The sequence below is a fragment of the Ahaetulla prasina genome, chromosome 7 (assembly GCF_028640845.1).
Source record: "Ahaetulla prasina isolate Xishuangbanna chromosome 7, ASM2864084v1, whole genome shotgun sequence".
Classification (NCBI taxonomy): domain Eukaryota; kingdom Metazoa; phylum Chordata; class Lepidosauria; order Squamata; family Colubridae; genus Ahaetulla; species Ahaetulla prasina.
In genome coordinates this window covers 7,858,266-7,878,904 of record NC_080545.1, presented here as the reverse complement: position 1 = coordinate 7,878,904, position 20,639 = coordinate 7,858,266, and the positions used below count along the sequence as shown (strand labels likewise).

General features: G+C 40.8%; 1 protein-coding gene across 2 annotated transcripts in view; it reads left to right on the top strand.

Annotated features, from left to right (window-relative positions):
• The window catches only part of PRKAR2B (protein kinase cAMP-dependent type II regulatory subunit beta), a 150,977-nt gene that overhangs the window by 45,006 nt on the left and 85,332 nt on the right, over positions 1-20,639 (top strand). For both annotated transcript variants that reach the window (XR_009156037.1, XM_058190341.1), the window contains exons 3-5: positions 15,875-15,927; positions 16,595-16,678; positions 19,972-20,078. Coding sequence is in view for 1 of the 2 variants with exons in the window: in XM_058190341.1 (XP_058046324.1) it covers positions 15,875-15,927; positions 16,595-16,678; positions 19,972-20,078 (244 nt within the window). In the remaining variant the exon portion in view is untranslated. The remainder of the gene's footprint in view (positions 1-15,874; positions 15,928-16,594; positions 16,679-19,971; positions 20,079-20,639) is intronic.

Below are 20,639 nucleotides of genomic sequence, written 5' to 3'. Positions count from 1 at the left end.
TATTCTCTGCTAAACAAATAATTCCCTCGACACTGTCAAACTATTATTAAACCTCACTACTGTTAATCTTCTCATTGTTCCCATCACCCATCTCCTTCCACTTATGACTGTATGACTGTAACTTTGTTGCTTGTATCCTTATGATTGATATTGATATCGATTGGTTCTTGATTGCTTATTTGTACCCTATGACTATCATTAAGTGTTATACCTTATGATTCTTGACGAAGAATCATAAGACGAAGAAAGAACGAACTATCTTTTCTTTTATGTACCCTGAGAGCGTATGCACCAAGACAAATTCCTTGTGTGTCCAATCACACTTGGCCAATAAAATTCTATACTATTCTAATAAGCCAATCGGGCTTTTGAGCGCATACGCTAAAATAAGCCAGCCCCGAAAATATTTAAACGCAGAGCTGGAAATAGAGGTAAGACGGTAAGAGGAGCCCCATCTTGCTCCACGTGCCCCAAAATAATGACCTCCTCGAAAATAAGGCCAAGCGTTTATTTCAGGGTTTTAAAAAAATGTAAGACAGGGTCTTATTTTCGGGGAAACACGATAGTTACTTAAAACATTACTCAAAGTGACACCCCTTTCCTGCTCCCATTAGAAGGAGACCAAATTAAAGCGCCTCAAAAGATGGCCGACTGATTTTTGCTCAAGCACATCCAATGAAAGGAACCCATATTTCTGAGTAATTGGTTCCACCCTCAACCATCTTTTACTGCTAAAAAGTGTTTTTTGTTTTTTTTAATGTTCAGATAGCATCCGTCTTCCTAATCCATTACTGGAACTGAACGGGAACAAATCTTGACCTTCTCCTTATAACATCTTTTTAGGGTTTTTAAGAGAGAGCTATTATATTCCCGTTTGGTTGTCTCTCCTCAACTTTGCTATCTTTCTGGCTCTGTAAAGAAGTCTTATTTTTAGATACCTTGATTTGTTGCTCTTTCGAGAACCTGTTCAAGTGAGCATGATTCTTAAAGCAGGATAGCCAGAATTATTATTTCTTTCCATTTTTGGTCAACCGTGCTTCGATTTATGCAGCCTAAAGTTGATTTGCATTTTATGACAGCTGCCAGCTCATGCTAAATTACAGTTTGCAACTACAATATGCAATCATTTGTAATCAATTATCGTCTGTAATCTATTATAGTTTTAAAATACTTAATAAGATATCCAGCTAGCTTATATTCGTTTATTTGATCTCTGTTCTCCAATAAAGGCTTCCCATTTGTCTTTATTAACATTTACATCCTTACAATTTATATTGATATTGTTTCCTGATTGCTTATTTGTACCCTATTACTATCATTAAGTGCTGTACCTTATGATTCTTGACAAATGTATCTTTTATGTACTTTGAGAGCTTCTGCACCAAGACAAATTCCTTGTGTGTCCAATAACACTTGGCCAATAAAATTCTACTCTATTCTATTCTATTCTATTCTATTCTATTCTATTCTATTCTATTCTATTCTATTCTATTCTATTCTCTGCTAAACAAATAATTCCCTCGACACTGTCAAACTATTATTAAACCTCACTACTGTTAATCTTCTCATTGTTCCCATCACCCATCTCCTTCCACTTATGACTGTATGACTGTAACTTTGTTGCTTGTATCCTTATGATTGATATTGATATCGATTGGTTCTTGATTGCTTATTTGTACCCTATGACTATCATTAAGTGTTATACCTTATGATTCTTGACGAAGAATCATAAGACGAAGAAAGAACGAACTATCTTTTCTTTTATGTACCCTGAGAGCGTATGCACCAAGACAAATTCTTTGTGTGTCCAATCACACTTGGCCAATAAAAAAATTCTATACTATTCTAATAAGCCGAATCGGGCTTTTGAGCGCATACGCTAAAATAAGCCAGCCCCGAAAATATTTAAACACAGAGCTGGAAATAGAGGTAAGACGGTAAGAGGAGCTCCATCTTGCTCCACGCGCCCCAAAATAATAAGACCTCCCCGAAAATAAGGCCAAGCGTTTATTTCAGGGTTTTAAAAAAATGTAAGACAGGGTCTTATTTTCGGGGAAACACGATAGTTACTTAAAACATTACTCAAAGTGACACCCCTTTCCTGCTCCCATTAGAAGGAGACCAAATTAAAGCGCCTCAAAAGATGGCCGACTGATTTTTGCTCAAGCACATCCAATGAAAGGAACCCATATTTCTGAGTAATTGGTTCCACCCTCAACCATCTTTTACTGCTAAAAAGTGTTTTTTGTTTTTTTTAATGTTCAGATAGCATCCGTCTTCCTAATCCATTACTGGAACTGAACGGGAACAAATCTTGACCTTCTCCTTATAACATCTTTTTAGGGTTTTTAAGAGAGAGCTATTATATTCCCGTTTGGTTGTCTCTCCTCAACTTTGCTATCTTTCTGGCTCTGTAAAGAAGTCTTATTTTTAGATACCTTGATTTGTTGCTCTTTCGAGAACCTGTTCAAGGGAGCATGATTCTTAAAGCAGGATAGCCAGAATTATTATTTCTTTTCCATTTTTTGGTCAACCGTGCTTCGATTTATGCAGCCTAAAGTTGATTTGCATTTTATGACAGCTGCCAGCTCATGCTAAATTACAGTTTGCAACTACAATATGCAATCATTTGTAATCAATTATCGTCTGTAATCTATTATAGTTTTAAAATACTTAATAAGATATCCAGCTAGCTTATATTCGTTTATTTGATCTCTGTTCTCCAATAAAGGCTTCCCATTTGTCTTTATTAACATTTACATCCTTACAATTTATATTGATATTGTTTCCTGATTGCTTATTTGTACCCTATTACTATCATTAAGTGCTGTACCTTATGATTCTTGACAAATGTATCTTTTATGTACTTTGAGAGCTTCTGCACCAAGACAAATTCCTTTTGTGTCCAATAACACTTGGCCAATAAAATTCAATTCTATTCTATTCTATTCTATTCTATTCTATTCTATTCTATTCTATTCTATTCTATTCTATTCTATATAATATAACAACAGAGTTGGAAGGGACCTTGGAGGCCTTCTAGTCCAACCCCCTGCCTAGGCAGGAAACCCTACACCATCTCAGTCAGATGGTTATCCAACATTTTCTTAAAAATTTCCAGTGTTGGAGCATTCACAACTTCTGCAGGCAAGTCGTTCCACTTATTAATTGTTCTAACTGTCAGGAAATTTCTCCTTAGTTCTAAGTTGCTTCTTTCCTTGATCAGTTTCCACCCATTGCTTCTTGTCCTGCCCTCAGGTGCTTTGGAGAACAGCCCGACTCCCTCTTCTTTGTGGCAACCCCTGAGATATTGGAACACTGCTATCATGTCTCCCCTAGTCCTTCTATTCTATTCTATTCTATTCTATTCTATTCTATTCTATTCTATTCTATTCTATTCTATTCTATTCTATTCTACTCTACTCTACTCTACTCTACTCTACTCTACTCTACTCTACTCTACTCTACTCCACTCCACTCCACTCCACTCCACTCCACTCCACTCCACTCCACTCCACTCCACTCCACTCAATTCCATATATTCTATTCTATTCTATTCTATTCTATTCTATTCTATTCTATTCTATTCTATTCTATTCTATTCTATTCTATTCTATTCTATTCCATTCCATTCCATTCCATTCCATTCCATTCCATTCCATTCCATTCCATATATTCTATTCTATTCTATTCTATTCTATTCTATTCTATTCTATTCTATTCTATTCTATTCTATTCTACTCTACTCTACTCTACTCTACTCTACTCTACTCTACTCTACTCTACTCTACTCTACATACACTTACTTCAACCTAGATTTCTAAGACAGGGTGGAAATTTTTAGCATTGAGTGCAACTCCATTCTTTTGCTTCTAATCCTTTTGAACAAATTATGTCCTTAAATCAGGGCAAATCATTCCTACATATTTCTACTATACTTTTTCTTCTCCTTCTTGTGCCATATCCATCACTGGATGTTGGCAGCCATGTTGGCAGTCCTCTTTTTGTCAACAGCCTCATGAGAACGTGCTGTTGAGTTTTGTCAAACCAGTCCCTTAGGTTTTGAAGCCATGATCATCTTTTTCTGCCTGGACCTCGTTTTGTTTTTAATCTTTCCTTGGAGGATTAAGTGAAGTACGCCATTTTTTTCTGGGTGTCACATCACATGTCCAAAATATTCTAGCTTTCGCTTTTTATATGGTTTTGATGATTTCCCTTGGCTTTCCCGGCGGCTTATCACCTTTCTCATTTCTGATTTTTGTCAACCCAAAATATAGGTAACATTTCAACATTCAATCGGCATTCAACAACAATCCACATTTCAAATGCTTCTAGTCTGCTGTACTTACCGTTACTAAAATTACGGTTGCTTTGCTCTGCTAGGAAGTCAAACATTGTCTTGTTTGTTTTTGAGTGTTAATGCATTAACAGAGAGACAGAATCAAGAGCTCGTAAAGTGATCTTTATACCACTTTATAATGTAAGACCACACTTGGAATGCTGCATCCGGTTTGGATCGCCACAATATAAAAAAGATGTTGAGAGTTAGATTGTAGAAAGAGGGCAGAGAAGAGCAACAAAGATGATTAGGGGACCGGAGGTTAAAACATACAAAGAACGGTTGCAGGAATTGGGTATGTCTACTTCAATGAAAAGAAGGACAAGAGGTGATACGATAAGCAGCCTTCCAATATCGCAGGGGGTTGCCACAAAGAAGAAGGGGTCAACTTATTCTCCAAAGCACCTGAAGGCAGGACAAGAAGCAATGGATGGAAACCAATCAAGCAACCCAAAATTAAGGAGAAATTCCCTGACAGTGAGGACAATTAATCAGCGGTCAACTTGCCTCCAGAAGTCAAATAGAAAGATATAATAGAAAGATGACCTGTGTTCCAGTGCTTGTGTTAAACTCTCCTCTTTAAAGTTCTTATTGAAGAATGTACTATTTGCCTGCCCTTGTACTCAGAACGAGAAATACGTAGAAATTGTTGTCTCTGTTCCTGATGGCTCTTCTGCTTATATAAGTGATTTCATGCATTATTTATCGGCCATTGAAATTACCTTGATTTTTCCTTTCCACAAAAGAAAGACGATTTAGTGTATGAATAAGATTACCTTTCGTCTGACCTTACCAGCCATTTATTTCCATCTTTGCTCTAAAGTAATCTGATTTCCATTTGTTCCTGCAGAATCGGCCGATTGTGTTGCATTTTGACTGATATTGTTGTTTCTGAATTCCACTTTATACAATAATGGCCTTAAGAGGCCCATTCTCCACCTTCCTGGTCCTCAGGATTAAAGACCATTTGTACACATGGGCTCCGTTTGTACGTCAGTTTTGCTTGGAGATAATATTACGTCCTTGAATTGCATTCAAATGTTTGTATTTTCTTTTTCTTTTCTTTTTTTATTGAAAAAGTTTAAAAAAACAAAAACAAAGACATTTCCCCTTTTTCCCCCTCCTCCCAAAAACCCTTCCCCTCCTTCCCCGGCTTCCCGGTCAATCACAAGGTATTGTTATACATAAACCAAACATAGAATAAAATTTTCCTTCCAATCCAATTAACCTCATCCAAAGCTTTTCATCTCCCAACCCCTCCCATTAAATAAAATAACTTTCTAATTATTCAAAGGCAATCTGATATTTCTTAATCTGATATCTGTTTTGTATATAATCAATCCATTTTTCCATTCAATTAAATATCTTTCCTGCGTATTGTCTTTTAAAAAGCTGAGATTTTAGCCATCTCAGCCAAATTCCATACTGGGGTCCTGACTTTTACTTTGAGACTGTTGCTCTTCTTTACGCTTAAGAGCTCCTCTTGTCACCCTTTGCTCTTGTGGTTCCTCTAATGCTGGCAGCAATAAAGGCTCTTGGATCACCACGTCTTCTTGGATGTCCTGGAATTTTTCTATCACTTCTGTTTCAACTTTCAAAACTGTAGAAAGAAAATCCTTTGCCTTTAAAACAGTGTCAATTCTGTATCTCCTTCCTTGATAAAATACTGTCAGTCCAACTGGCACCTCCCATCTGAATTGAATCTGATGTTTTTTAAGTTCTTGTGTAAAAAAAACAAATTCCTTCCTATCTCTTAACATCTTGAAGGAATCTCTTTCAACACCTTCAGCTCCTGTTCTCCAATTTTTAAAGTTGTCTGATATGAAACTTGCAAAATCTGATTTCTCATAGTCCTTTTCACAAAATAAACCACAATGTCCCGAGGAAGCTTTCTCTGTCTTGCGATCCAGGAGTTAACTCTATATATTTTATCAATTTGGTAAGCTACCTCTTGGGGTTCCACTTCAATAAATTCAGCCAATGCTTCTGATATAATTTTTCTTAAGTCTTCTCCTCGCTGTTCTTGCATACCACGAATTCTAAGAGCTCCTTCCATAAGTTTATATTGTAATATCACAACCTGATCTTCATTTTGATCCACTTTTTTCTGAACACCTTGCATTTTATCTTCTAAATGCTTATTTGACTGAGAGATCTGTTGCATTTCCTCTTCCAATCCCTCAATTTTTTTACTCAGTCCTTGAACTGCCATGAGAATATCTTCTCTTATTTTTGCATTAAAATTCTCCATCATCTCTTTTTGCCTATCTTCAGAAAGTTTTAATTGTTCTTTCAATATATCCTCAATTGGTTCAGATCCCCTTCTTCCAGAAGGCTTTAAAGGTTTAGCTGCCATTCTGTCTTCAAAAAGATCAGGAATTTAAACTTAACAACTTCCCTTTACTCCATTCAGTATAAGAGAACTCCGTTTGTAACAATCCACAAATAACGCTACTTTGTTGTACTAAAAAAATTTACTTTCACTTTCAGACGCCATTTTAAAAGTCAATTAATCAGAGACAAAGAAAGGTTTCAGGTTTCAAAAAGGGAGTCGGTACTTGCCGTGTTGATTCTACATCAAAGATCGAACGCCAGAAATTCCGTCTGCTTAGAAAATCAATCAATTTAATAAGTCCTTTTGAGCAGAAGCGACTCTCCTACTCCTTTTCCTGAAAAAACAGGAGCGCGTTTGAAGTTGGAGGGAGTGGAATTCGGTGGGATCATAAATCCAGGAAAATTCGCTCTTAAGAGCAAACCCCCTGTCTATATCTACCACTTTTCCACAGCTCTGCATAACCCTCTTTTGCCCAAAGGGTCAGTGCTAAGGTCAGTGAACAGTGATTTATACTGTTTCACTGACTTTTACAATCTTCTAACGCGGAGTGCCCTGTTAGAGCACCCAGCAGGAGCGGTGACGTCACTGGAGCCTCAAATGTTTGTATTTTCTGAAATGAGGTGGCTGACAACAAAAAAGAGATTTATTTTGCATACAGGCAACCATTGAACATCCTTCAGTAGAGCCCCTTGGTTGCTCTTATCTGTTGAACTATTTCAATATCAAATAAGCTGATAAGATCAGTGGTGGGTTTCCAATATTCTTATCACTGGTTCACCGCATGCTCCATGCGTGTGCCTTCCACACATACGCCCGGCCTTCCGTGCATGCGCTTTCCTTGGTTGTGCACCTTCTGCGCATGCTCCCGGCCTTGAAGACGTGCCTCAATAGGATGTCAGAGAGGCGGGGTGAGGGGGGGAATGGGTGGGCCCACCCGTGATCTCCGCTACCGATTCGCCTGAACCGGTACGAACCTGTTGTGTCGCACTCCTCCTCTGACGGCCGGGTCGGGGAAGTCTGTATCAAGCGTGGCTGCAAAGCCTCTGCAGCTTTGCCAAAGTTCTGTCAGAGTTCTCAGGGCAGGCAGGAGACCAGGATGTGACTTCAGCAATCCAAGTTAGACTTGCCTGACTCAAAGAATGCCAGAAAGCAGATCCTTTATATAGGCCATGGGGTGTGGCTCCATGACTCAGCACTTATCCAGGCCTGCCCCTCCCTTCCTTTTGCTGACGTCGCCTCTCCATTCTCCGGAAGCGTGGATCTATCCATTGCATCGTTTCGTCCCCAGCTGCCGGTAATCCCAGCTCGTGGCTGGCTTCAGGCGCACATGCTATCGGAGGGAGGTTTGTTTGCTCGGTTTGTCCGGGCATGGTGCCAGGGCTGGGGGCTGGAGGCATGCCAGGACATGCTTCTGCACTATCAGTCTCTGGCTGAGATAGCAGGAGATGAGAGGGGCCTAGCTGCGGCGGGGGGGGGGGGGGCGAGGCACAACACTACCTCTGGATAAGATGGTTGTTCCCATACCTTCTGTTCTGTACTTTTGAGTTATATTCTGCTAATTTGACCCAGGAGGAGGCTAGAGGTTTTAAAATTTTTAATTGAGTGGTTTTATTACTTGTTATTTTAATATTCGGCCTTATGGTTTCAGATTTTTAAATTTCAAATATTGTGCTTTAATTTTTGTATATGTCTTTTTAACTTGGCTGTTAAACCACCCTGAGTCTTCGGAGAAGGGCGGTATAGAAATGTAAATAATAAATAAATAAAATAAACAAATGGAGCCATCTTATCTCTCTTTATAAATATTGCAAGAGTGGGACACGAATGAAGGCCAATATGCGCGCACCAGGATAAAGTTGCAGGATCCAATCTGGGTCGGTCAACGGGATCAGAGGTTTTGTCTTCTGAGCCTTTGGACTCGTGCTGGAAGCCACCCTCGGGGATCTTCTCTGTGGGCTTTGGGTTGTTCTGTGTGTGACATTTACTGTATCTGGTGTCTGTTGTGTGCAGCTTTTTAGATGTAGATTGGGGTGTTGATGACTGGCTATTAAGTCATTGGCTGTTGTTTCCTTGGGCAGCCAAGCCCCCCCATCTCCTAAGTACTTGATAAGTTGGGGGTACATCAGCACTACTGTAGATTTGATGAGGGGCATGTTTCTTAGGCTTCAGTCGCTTCCCTGACTGTTTATGTGCCTGGTTGTCCAACAGCTACTTAGATTGTTGGACAAGCAGGCACAAAAACAGCCAGGGAGTAGGACACATTGATGTCTCCACAATGGTATCCATAAATATATTTGTAGACATGTAAAATAAACAAAGGGGAAAGTTGATTAACTGCATCAGTCCTCAAACCTCGGAATCTGAAGGAATCTACCTGGTGAAATCTACCTGATGCACCAGAGCGGAGAGGGAAGGGATGTTATGGATATCTTCTCCTAAGGAGGCCCATCTATTCTAGAGGGACCAAGTGTTGTGGTCCGCCACCAGCCCGTGGAGCTAGCAGCGGAGTAGGACAGTGAGGAGGCTGGGGAGGGCCATGGGCCAGTCATGGATTCTGGGGAAGGCCTGGATGAGGGCTTTGCGTCAGAGGCAGAGATGGGGCCAGGGCCATTTGGGAGCGATGTGCAGAGTCCGGAGTCTCCAGAGGCAGACAGCAGAGAGGCAGAGGAACAGGAGGAGCCTGCGAAGAGCTGCCAGAAGGCAAGAGCAGCTAAAGCAAAAAGCACCACTCGGGAGTAAGGCCAGGAGATTATTGGCCCCTCCCATAAGGCTTAAAAGAGCAGCAACAGCTCTTGGGCTCTTTGTAGGAAAGCAACATTGCTACATTTGTTTCTAGTCAGCGTCTCTTGTTTATGAACTTCATGGGGTTCTTGCCAAGAAAAGTTTTTGGCAGGGTGCCATAGAAGACAAAGGTTTTTGATAAGGCCGAAGAACTTTTTCTGAAGGACTTTGTTTTGGACTTAATTTGGACTAAGCTGAGAATAAAGTAATTCTCAGCTGTTCTAATAAGATACATTTGTTTAGGTCTGATTGTGTCTGGTTAATAACTGCTTGGGCCTAGATCACAACACCAAGAAGAAGGGCCTTCTCTGTGGTGGCTCCTTCTCTGTGGAACGTTATCCCTACGGAGAAAAGATTGGTCCCTGCTTTGACACTTGAAGGTCTCCATCCCACTCTGGGGCCCATAGTTCTCCATCCCAAAGTGGGATGGAGCCCATCAAGCGGCTTATTTGATTGTTGTTCGCACCGGAATGTTGGTTATTTCTTTTTTGTTCTCATTGTTGGTCTTTTATCCTTGTAAGCCACTCAGAGTCATGGAGAGTGAGTTGAGCGGCCATATATATTTTCTTACACAAACGAAGTGTAGAACTAAGTGAATTCACATCCATACTGAAAATGTCCCAAGTTCTTTTTCCCGGAAAAGAACTTACTGAAAGATGGTCTTCTGAATTCATAAATATTCCGATTTTCGTTTGTGATCTACTAAGGAATTAATTTGAATTCTGGAAGAGATTTATGTCTGGAAAGGTTAAAACTATGAGGGGGGAATCCATTTTAGTGACAGAAAAATCCATTTAGTCAACTGACAGAAGAAGACAACATCAAGGCTGAGAATTGACAGCAGTAAACAGCTGTCAACTAGAAAAACTGGAGGAAAAATCCCGTAATTTTAATCTGTGGATTAATATATAAAGGGGACAGCATTTTAGGGTCCTGTTAACCACTTTGTATGTTATTCTCTGCAAAAATGTATTTATCTTGTAGCTTCTTTTGCATTCATGGAGAAGGAGTTCTAACAATATCACAACTTTGGATGAATTTCCATAGTTGTTTTGGGTATGAGAGTCACACAGCCGGAAATAATTCGATTACAGTTGAAGGAAACCTAACTTTTCAGGACTTTTGTAGGAATGAATGAATATTTGCTTTTCCAGAAGGTAGTCGGAAACTTTGGTTAGGCAGATTTTGTTGTTGTTAATTGCGAAGTCGTGTCCGACCCATCGCGACCCCCTGGACAACGTTCCTCCAGGCCTTCCTGTCCTCTACCATCCCCCGGAGTCCATTTAAGCTCACGCCGACTGCTTCAGTGACTCCATCCAGTCACCTCGTTCTCTGTCGTCCCCTTCTTCGTTTGCCCTCAATCTTTCCCAAGCATTTTGTTCACAGATAATACTATTAAAGATTCTAACTGCCAGCAAAAATGAGTCCTAACTTTTAAAGAGCACCTGTCATTTCAGATCCATCATGGCAGTGACTGTTAGCGGGCATCCGCTCACCTGCTGCCCGCCACGTCCCTCACTTTGTGTCCCTGCCGCATCGCCAGGCGTCCCTTAAAGTGACTGGGCCTGTCAGTGAGTCAACAGCAGGTCAGAGGAGGAGCCGCTGCGGGATAGAGGTGACGGTTGCTCTTTACAAATTATGATTTAAATCAAGCCTTTTTACTAGTGATTTAAATCACGGTTTAAATCGTGATTTAAATCAACTTGATTTAAATTAAATCCCTTGGACTTCAAGGATGATCAAATCAGTCGATCCTGAAGGAAATCAACCCTGACTGCAGGGGTGAAATGCTACCGGTTTGCACTGGTTCAGGCGAACCAGTACTGATAAAAACTACCGGTTCAGACGAACCGGTAGTTAAAAAAAAAAGAAAAGCTACCAGTTCATGCGAACCGATGATCAGTGTTGTGCTCCGCGGTTTCTATTCGCTAGAAAGCAGGATATCCTGCTTTCCAGCGAATCTAAACCGCGCAGTACAGCTGTCCCCCCCCCTTGCTGTTCTACTTACCTTGTTAAGCCTTCTTTTTCCATGCAAAGCATATGTTTGGTGCGCACTGCACATATGTGCACAGTGTACTTTTGGCACGCATCGCACACGCGTGGGCAGTGAACTGGTGGCAATCCGCGGAGGATTTTACCACTGCTTGACTTGTTTTCTGGAAGGACAGATACCAAAGCCTGAAGCTCAAATATGTTGGCCACCAAATGAGAAGAGAAGAGAAGATTGTTGGAGAAGACTGCGCAGACTGCACTGGCTACCTGTTGCCTTTCGGGTGCACTTCAAGGTTTTGGTTACCACCTTCAAAGCGCTCCATGGCTTGGGACCTGGGTACTTACGGGACCGCCTACTCTCTGGAACGAGCTTCCCCCTGGTTTACGCCAAATACCTGATCTTCGGACCTTTTGCCGCGAATTGAAAACACATCTGTTCATTCGCGCGGGGCTGGCTTAAGGCTTTTCTTTTTAAATTGCCTAGATTTAAATTTTAAATTCTATTTGTTTTAAATTGGGTTTTTAGATTTTTAAATATTTTAATTTTTCGGCCATCTGTATAATAAGTTTCTTAAATCATTTTTAATTGTATATGGTTTATGGTTTATTTTGGCTGTACACCGCCCTGAGTCCTTCGGGAGAAGGGCAGTCTAGAAATCTAATAAATAATAATAATAATAATAAAGACCCTGATGTTGGAAAAGGAGGAGGAGATGGCAGAGGATAAGATGGCTAGAGAGGGTCATCGACGTGAAGAACATGAATTTGGACAAACCTCCAGGAGATAGTGGAGGACGGAGATCCATGGTCCATAATGTCGCAAAGAGTTGAATACGACTTAGTGACTGAAAAACAACAAATGCGGAGAAACTTCATAGACCTACATTTTCCTTAAATATACATTAAGGAGGGATTATGTTTAAGAATTTAAAAAACACGGTTTATGAATCCCTAGGGTTATATCTGCTTATTCTCAAGTATTTGAATAAGCAGAAGTGTAGCATTTCTGGAGCAAGGAACTCAGTTAAATAAATCGAGTTTGTCTTAATATAGGACGTTCCAGATTGATAGAGGAATATGATCTATGTGGAAAATTATTGGCCAAACATTTGTGTTACAGTAAACTATGAACTGATCTGAATCCTTGTGTTATGATAGCAGTCAGCTACCACATGTGAGATATAAGCAAAAGATGACATCTGGAATAAATTCAGAGACACAGTTCATAAAACAGTAAGTTTGAGACCGCTTTGAAACGAGGGATGTTGCTATAATTTGACAAGCAAACAATTAATTAGAACTATGGTGTTTTCAAAGAGAACAATACCTTTTCATTTAAATAGTTTTAAGTCTTTTTGTTAAAAAGCTGATCTATCCAGGAGCAATTTATTATTAATCTGTTTTCAGGGTGAGATGGATGACATATAAATTTAATTAAAAAAAAATAAAATGTAATGGGAAGATACTTTTACGAGTTAAAAAAAATACATTTCAGATGTAGTCCAATATTAAAAAAAGGGACGCAATATTTCTAAATGTGAACTGTGTGTTTTCTTCACTTTTATTTATCTGTGGAAAGATGTGCAAATTTTATTCATTATTTGAAATCCTTTCAGTGCATAAGTTTTTTAACTCTGTGAACTTTGTTGCAATGAAATATTGCTGGACTAATATTCTGTTATGTGGTTCCTCTTTTGTGGTGTAAAATGAATGGCCCCTATGCCCCCTGCCTTTCACCTTCAAATTAAGAAAACAATTTATTGTATTTTTCGGAGTATAAGACGCACCTTTTTCCCCCAGAAAAGAGGGTGAAAATCTGGGTGCGTCTTATATTCCGAATGTAGCTCCGCCCAGCTTCTCAAACGGAGGTTTCAGGGGCTGAAAAAAGCATCAGAAATGAAACTTCAGAAAAGAAGCCTCCAAACAGAGTTTCAGAGGCTTTTTTTTTCTGAAGTTCTGTTTCAGAGGCTTTCGGAGGCAGAAAAAAGTTTTTTTCCGAAACGGAGGTTTTTTTTGTGGAATCTTTTTTGGAAAAGTGTATTTTCTAAAGAAGAAAAGCGAAACACGTCGAAAAAACGAGGTATACGAAAATTATCCCCATGTCAGTTAATACTTAGTTGGGTAACCTTTAGCATCAATGATGGCCTTACAACGTCTTCCTATGGAGTGAACCAAGTCTTCGAGTTCTGCAGCTGTTATCATGTGAAACCAAGATTGAACGATGGCTTCTATTAACTGAGTTTTGTTGCTGGGTCGCTTCTGACTAACAAGTTTCTTTCGTCGGCTCCATAGATTTTCAACTGGGTTAAGATCTGGGCTATTCCCAGGCCATTCCAGCAGTGGAATAGGATTCTCTTGAAACTCCCTCCAAAAAAGTGGTGTTATTAGCCATCAAACCTCAAAAATACACTTTTCCCAAAAGGTTTCCACAATTTTGGCCACTACTGTAGATCAAAACATTCTTTGTTTGGGGTTCTGGAAACGACATGTGGATTGTATGGACCGTAGCCAAATGGATCATAAATTGGGCTTTTTTGTAAAATTCAGACACGTGATAACGCACCTTGGAATGAACTCCTTTGTCTTTAAATTTGTCCTGAGACATTCTTAACTTCCAAACCTCAGCTTTCAGCTTACACAGAAGAAGAAATGCTTAAACATGGTAGGCACTGAAGAAGTTAACTCAGGGCAATGGTTATGAGAAATCCTCCCCCCCCCACACACACACATTTGCTAGTGTGACCTTTTAAATGCCACAGCTGTCAATCTTCCACGGTGGGGACGAGTAGAGAGAAGGAGCGCATCCTTCTGAAAGGCTTATTAGATGACAAATCTCATCGGTGCTGATCGCCTTGAATGCAACAGGAAGAGGTCAGCGCATTTGAAAGACCATCCAAGCTGGGAAGTCTTGTGAATTGGCACAGGGATAGCAAGAGCACTTAGACTTATATACCGCTTCACAGCGCTTTCCATCCCTCTCTCTAAGCAGTTTACGGAGTCAGCCCATGGCCCCCAACAATCTGGCTCCTCGTTTTACCGACCTCGGAAGGACGGAAGGCTGAGTCAACCTTGAGCGGGTTAGGATTGAACTGCTGGCAGTCGGATATAGATTGATCAGTAGATAAGATTGACACAGAAATAATAGATAGATAGATAGATAGATAGATAGATAGATAGATAGATAGAAGACAGACAGACAGACAGACAGACAGACAGACAGACAGACAGACAGACAGCTAGACAGCTTCTGTTTTTTATAATGCAGCTTGATGAGTATCCGGAAAGGGGGGGGGGGAAGGGATATGAGATCTAAGCTGATAGATAGGTGGATGATAGATAGATAGATAGATAGACAGACAGACAGACAGCTTCTGTTTTTTATAATGCAGCTTGATGAGTATCCGGAAAGGGGGGGGGAAGGGATATGAAATCTAAGCTGATAGATAAGATAGGTAGGTAGGTAGGTAGGTAGGTAGGTAGGTAGGTAGGTAGGTAGGTAGGTAGATAGATAGATAGATAGATAGATAGATAGATAGACAGACAGACAGACAGACAGACAGACAGACAGACAGACAGACAGACAGACAGACAGACAGACGATAGATGGATGATAGGTAGGTAGGTAGGTAGGTAGGTAGATAGATAGATAGATAGATAGATAGATAGATAGATAGATAGATAGATAGGTGGATGATAGGTGGATAATAGATAGACAGACAGACAGACAGACAGACAGACAGACAGACAGATAGATAGATAGATAGATAGATGATAGGTAGGTAGATAGATAGATAGATAGATAGATAAATAGATAGAGAGAGAGAGAGAGAGAGAGAGAGAGACATAGATAGATAGTGATAATAGACCAACAGACAAGTAGTTGCAGCCATTGAAAAAAGGAAGGGAAGGGTGTTTCTGGATATCCAGAGTGGATGAATTTAGTAGATTGAGGGTACAGAGAAATTCCTGTTTCAGATAATGGGGCTCAGCATTCCAGTTGTCAACCTTAAGGAGGGTTGTTTACGTAGGATATGTTGTAGTTAAAGAGCTTTGTTGGTGCAAGAGTGTGGCTGTTGGTAGAATTCAGGATCTTCTTTGACACGTGCATGGATGCCAAGACAAGTCAGATGTCACAGTTCCCCTTCTAAGGCCACTGCTATTAACTTTGACATCTGGAAAGTGTGCAGAATGCCCTCTTGTCTTCCAAATTATTCCATTTATTTATTTCAATTGTTAATATCCCTTCCCTCCCTTTCCGGATACTCATCAAGCCGCATTATAAAAAACAGAAGCTAAGCAAGCTTTCCTTTGCAGGAAAGCAAAACAAACATCACCAGGCAGTATTGTATTCGTTGTGACTCAAAAGCAAAAAGGTGAAAATAAATGAGCATTTGTGAATAAACTTGCATTTTTATTTTCATTTTTAGTGTGTGCAGAAGCTTATAATCCCGATGAAGAAGAAGACGACACAGAATTGAGGGTATGTACACCCAGGAAATAAAATAACTTTTGGAAAAAAGATGCTTCTGAAACAAATAGTGTAAAAAAAAAACACATAGACTCTATCTATCTATCTATCTATCTATCTATCTATCTATCTATCTATCTATCTATCTATCTATCTATCTATCTATCTATCTATCTAGGCATCTGTAAAATGCAATGCATGGTTAAAACACTTTCCACTATTACTTTTATTGAAATTTTTCTTTAAACAATGGAAAATTCAAGATTGGCATATTATTTCCATTGTGGTTCTTCGTATTTGTAATAATGGGATTTAAAAATCTTTCTCATTTTGTATTATTTTTGATTGTTTTGGGGAGGTTAGGAATTGATGAGAATTGTAGGAGTATAATTGAGTTAGGAGGGAAAAATTTATAGCATATGTTTGTTTTACTTTTAACTACACCTTGTGTTTGTTCTGGGAAGTCGGGGGAGGGGTTTGTGAAGGAGGGGAGGAGGGCTAGGGGAGGGGAAATGGGGAAGTTTTGTAAAACTTTTTCAATAAAAAAAAAATCTTTCTCATTTTGTTCACAAAATGTAATAGCACATCCGTATTAATTTAGATTATACCCAGTCCTTTGGAAGTCCACTTCTCCCAAAAGTAATCTCAAGAAAACCTAACTTATAATGATTTCTTCCAGGTTATTCACCCTAAAACAGATGATCAAAGAAACAGGCTGCAGGAAGCTTGCAAAGACATTCTCTTATTTAAGAATTTAGACCAGGTAAGAATGACTCTTTTTATGCTGTCTGTCTGTCTACAGTAATGGCCAAAATTGTGGAACCTTTTGGGAAAAGTATATTTTTGAGGTTTGATGGCTAATAACACCACTTTTTTTGTTGGAGTTTCAAGAGAATCCTATTCCACGGCTGGAATGGCCTGGGAATAGCCCAGACCTTCACCCAATTGAAAGTCTATGGAGCCGACTAAAGAAACTTGTTAGTCAGAAGCAACCCAGCAATAAAATCCAGTTAATAGAAGCCATCATTCAATCTTGGTTCCACATTATAACAGCTGCAGAACTAAAAGGCTTGGTTCACTCCATGGGAAGGGTCTTCTCAGGGTGCCGTCCGCCAAACAATGTCGGCTGGTGGCCCCCAGGGGAAGGGCCTTCTCTGTTGGAGCACCTACTCTCTGGAACGAACTTCCCCCCGGTTTACGGCAATTACCTGACCTTCGGACCTTTCGCCGTGAATTGAAAACATATCTGTTTATCCAAGCGGGACTGGCTTGATTTTTAAATTTTCAAATTTCTAGATTTTTAATAATTTTAGATGGGGGTATTTTAGTATAGGTCAATTTGACGGTTTTAATTTTCGGCCATCTTTGAATATGTATTTTAATTGTTATTTTAATTTTGTATATTATTGTTTTAATATGGCTGTACACCGCCCTGAGTCCTTCGGGAGAAGGGCGGTATAAAAATCTAAATAATAAATAATAAATAAATAAATAAATAAAGACGTTGTAAGGCGGTAATTCATGCTAAAGGTTACCCAACGAAGTATTAACTGACATGGGGATAATTTTTGTATATCTCGTTTTTTCTACGTTTCCCTTTTCTTCTTTAGAAAATACACTTTTCCCCAAAAGGTTTCCACAATTTTGGCCACTACTGTACATCTCCATCTCTCTCTCCCTCTCCCTCTCCCTCCCTCCCTCTCTCTCTCTCTCTCTGTTAAGTTATGAAATTTTGGAATGTTTTCAGAAATGTTGCAGATAAAACACGAGAGAAGCGGAAAAAAAAATGAGATACCAACAGTGGTCCACACAGTACAGGTAGTCCTTGGCTTACGACAGTTCATTTAGTGACCATTCAAAGTTACAACTGCACTGAAAAAAATGTGACATGATCATTTTTCACTGTTACGACCTCTGCAGCATCTCCCCTGATTCATATTTATAACAATTGCAATGTCCCGGAGGTCACGTGATCCGCATTTGTGACCTTCTGACCAGCAAAGTCAATGCGGAAATTCAGATTCACTTAACAACCGGGTTACTAACTTATCAACTGTGGTGATTGACTTAACAACGGTGGCAAGAAGAGTTGCAAAATGGGTCAATTGTTTAACTTAGCAACTTAAATTGGAGGCTGAATTGTGGTCGTAACTCGTGGATTACCTGTACTTAAGGGGTGGAACTTGTGTTTCAACCTTGTAACATGCACGACTTCTTCTTTTTCCCTTCGGTTTATCCGTTTCAAATTTTCTTTAAAAGTTAACCTAATAATAATAATAATAATAATAATAATAATAATAATAATAATAATTATTATTATTATTATTATTATTATTATTATTATTATTATTATTATTATTATTATTATTATTATTATTATTATTATTATTATTATTTAATTTGTATACCGCCCTTCTCCCGAAGGACTCAGGGCGGTTTACAGCCAGGTAAAAATAACATACATAAATATAATACAATAAAATCAAAATTAAAAAACTTATTCAAATTGGCTGATAATTAATATAAAATACAATATTTTATAACAATATAAAACCCCATTAAAACCCAAAATAAAACCCATTTTACGCCAGTCCCGCGCGGAAGAATAAATAAGTCTTCAGCTCGCGGCGGAAGGTCCGGAGGTCAGAAAGTTGACGAAGTCCTGGGGGAAGCTCATTCCAGAGGGCAGGTGCCCCCACAGAGAAGGCCCTTCCCCTGGGGGCCGCCAGCCGACATTGTTTGGCCGACGGCACCCTGAGGAGGCCCTCTCTATGGGAGCACACTGGTCGGTGGGAGGCATGTGGTAGCAGAAGACGGTCCCATAAGTATCCCGGTCCTAAGCCATGGAGCGCTTTAAAGGTGGTAACTAGCACCTTGAAGTGCACCCGGAAGACCACAGGCAGCCAGTGCAACTTGCGCAGGAGAGGTGTTATATGAGAGCCACGAGTGGCTCCCTCTATCACCCGCGCAGCTGCATTCTGGACTAACTGGAGCTTCCGGGTGCTCTTCAAGGGAAGCCTCATGTAGAGAGCATTGCAGTAGTCCAGGCGAGAAGTGACGAGGGCATGAGTGACTGTGCATAGGGAATCCCGGTCTAGAAAGGGGTGCAACTGGCGAACCGGGCGTACCTGGTAGAAAGCTCTCCTGGAGACGGTCGTCAGGTGTTCCTCAAAAGACAACCGCCCATCCAGGAGAACGCCTAAATTGCGCACCCTCTCCATGCTAAGCCAAGGCATGGATAGAAAATTCTCTTCTCTGTCTCACAATTCTGCTAAGAAAGAGGGAGAGGATGCATTTGGGCTACAGCAGGGGTCCCTGATCTATGGGCCATGGGCCACTACTGTGCCGCGGGCTTATCACCACCGAGCCTCTGCGTCAGAGGTGCTTTCAGCCGGTTTGGACCGGTTCGGGCAAACCGGTAATTGTGATCTGCGGGTAGGTTCGCCCAAGTGCAATCCTGTCATATAGTGCTGCTTTTGACACCGCACGCACCTGTGGACGGCATGCGTGAGCGGATTGCCATGTTGTTTGATGTTGCACGCGTGTGCAGACGGCGCGAGTGAATTGCCGTGTTTTGTGACGCTGCATGTGCTCACATTTCCGGTGCAGCGCGAACTGGTTGCTACAGTATGTGAAGCCCACCTCCGCTCTGTGTGCGAACACAAGCCCACTAGCGCGAGCCTCTTGAGTGCTTGCGGTCCTACTCGCGAAGAGCCTCACCGTGAATGTCGCAGGCGCTCACCCACACATGCGCTCCCACAAAATCATCCCCTCCTTTCCCCCTCCCTCCCTCCCTCCCTCCCGCTCCGGGCCGCCAACCGGGAAAGTTTGGGGAACTCTGGGCTAGAGAGAGTCATGGGTCACGTCTAACAAAGAGAACGGGAGTGACCGCAAGACAATCCAAAGACGAATGCTGAGCTTTGGTTTCCAAGGAAACATCTTTGGAAACCGGTATTGCAAAATGACCCTCCTACTTTTGCGTTCTTGATGAAGGACAAAGCGGGTGATTCAATTTGCATGTGGCTGACGGCAGTAATCAAATTGATGGATTGACAGGAGCAGATGTCTCAGGTCCTGGATGCCATGTTTGAAAAGCTGGTTGACGGTGGAGAGCACGTCATTGATCAAGGAGATGATGGGGACAACTTCTATGTAATCGATCAGTAAGTATCTATAAGGTATCGGTGGGCAAAAGGCTGAAATTGCAATATTGTGTCGTGTAATACAGGGAGCCCTTGACTTAACAACAGTTCACTTAGTGACCGTTACAAGTTCCTGAAAAAAGGGACTTAGGACCACTTATAACCATTGCATCCGTGATGAAATCCATTTTTTTTTACTACTGGTTCTGTGGGCATGGGTTGGTGGGCGTGGTGTGGTGTGGTGTGGCTTGATGGGTGTGGCAAAGGAAGGATACTGCAAAATCTCCATTCCCTCCCCACTCCAGGGGAAGGATACTGCAAAATCTCCATTCCCTCCCCACTCCAGGGGAATGATACTGCAAAATCCCCATTCCCTCCCCACTCCTGGGGGAAGGATACTGCAAAATCCCCATTCCCTCCCCACTCCTGGGGGAAGGATACTGCAAAATCTCCATTCCCTCCCCACTCCAGGAGAATGATACTGCAAAATCCCCATTCCCGCCCCACTCCTGGGGGAAGGATACTGCAAAATCCCCATTCCCTCCCCACTCCTGGGGAAAGGATACTGCAAAATCTCCATTC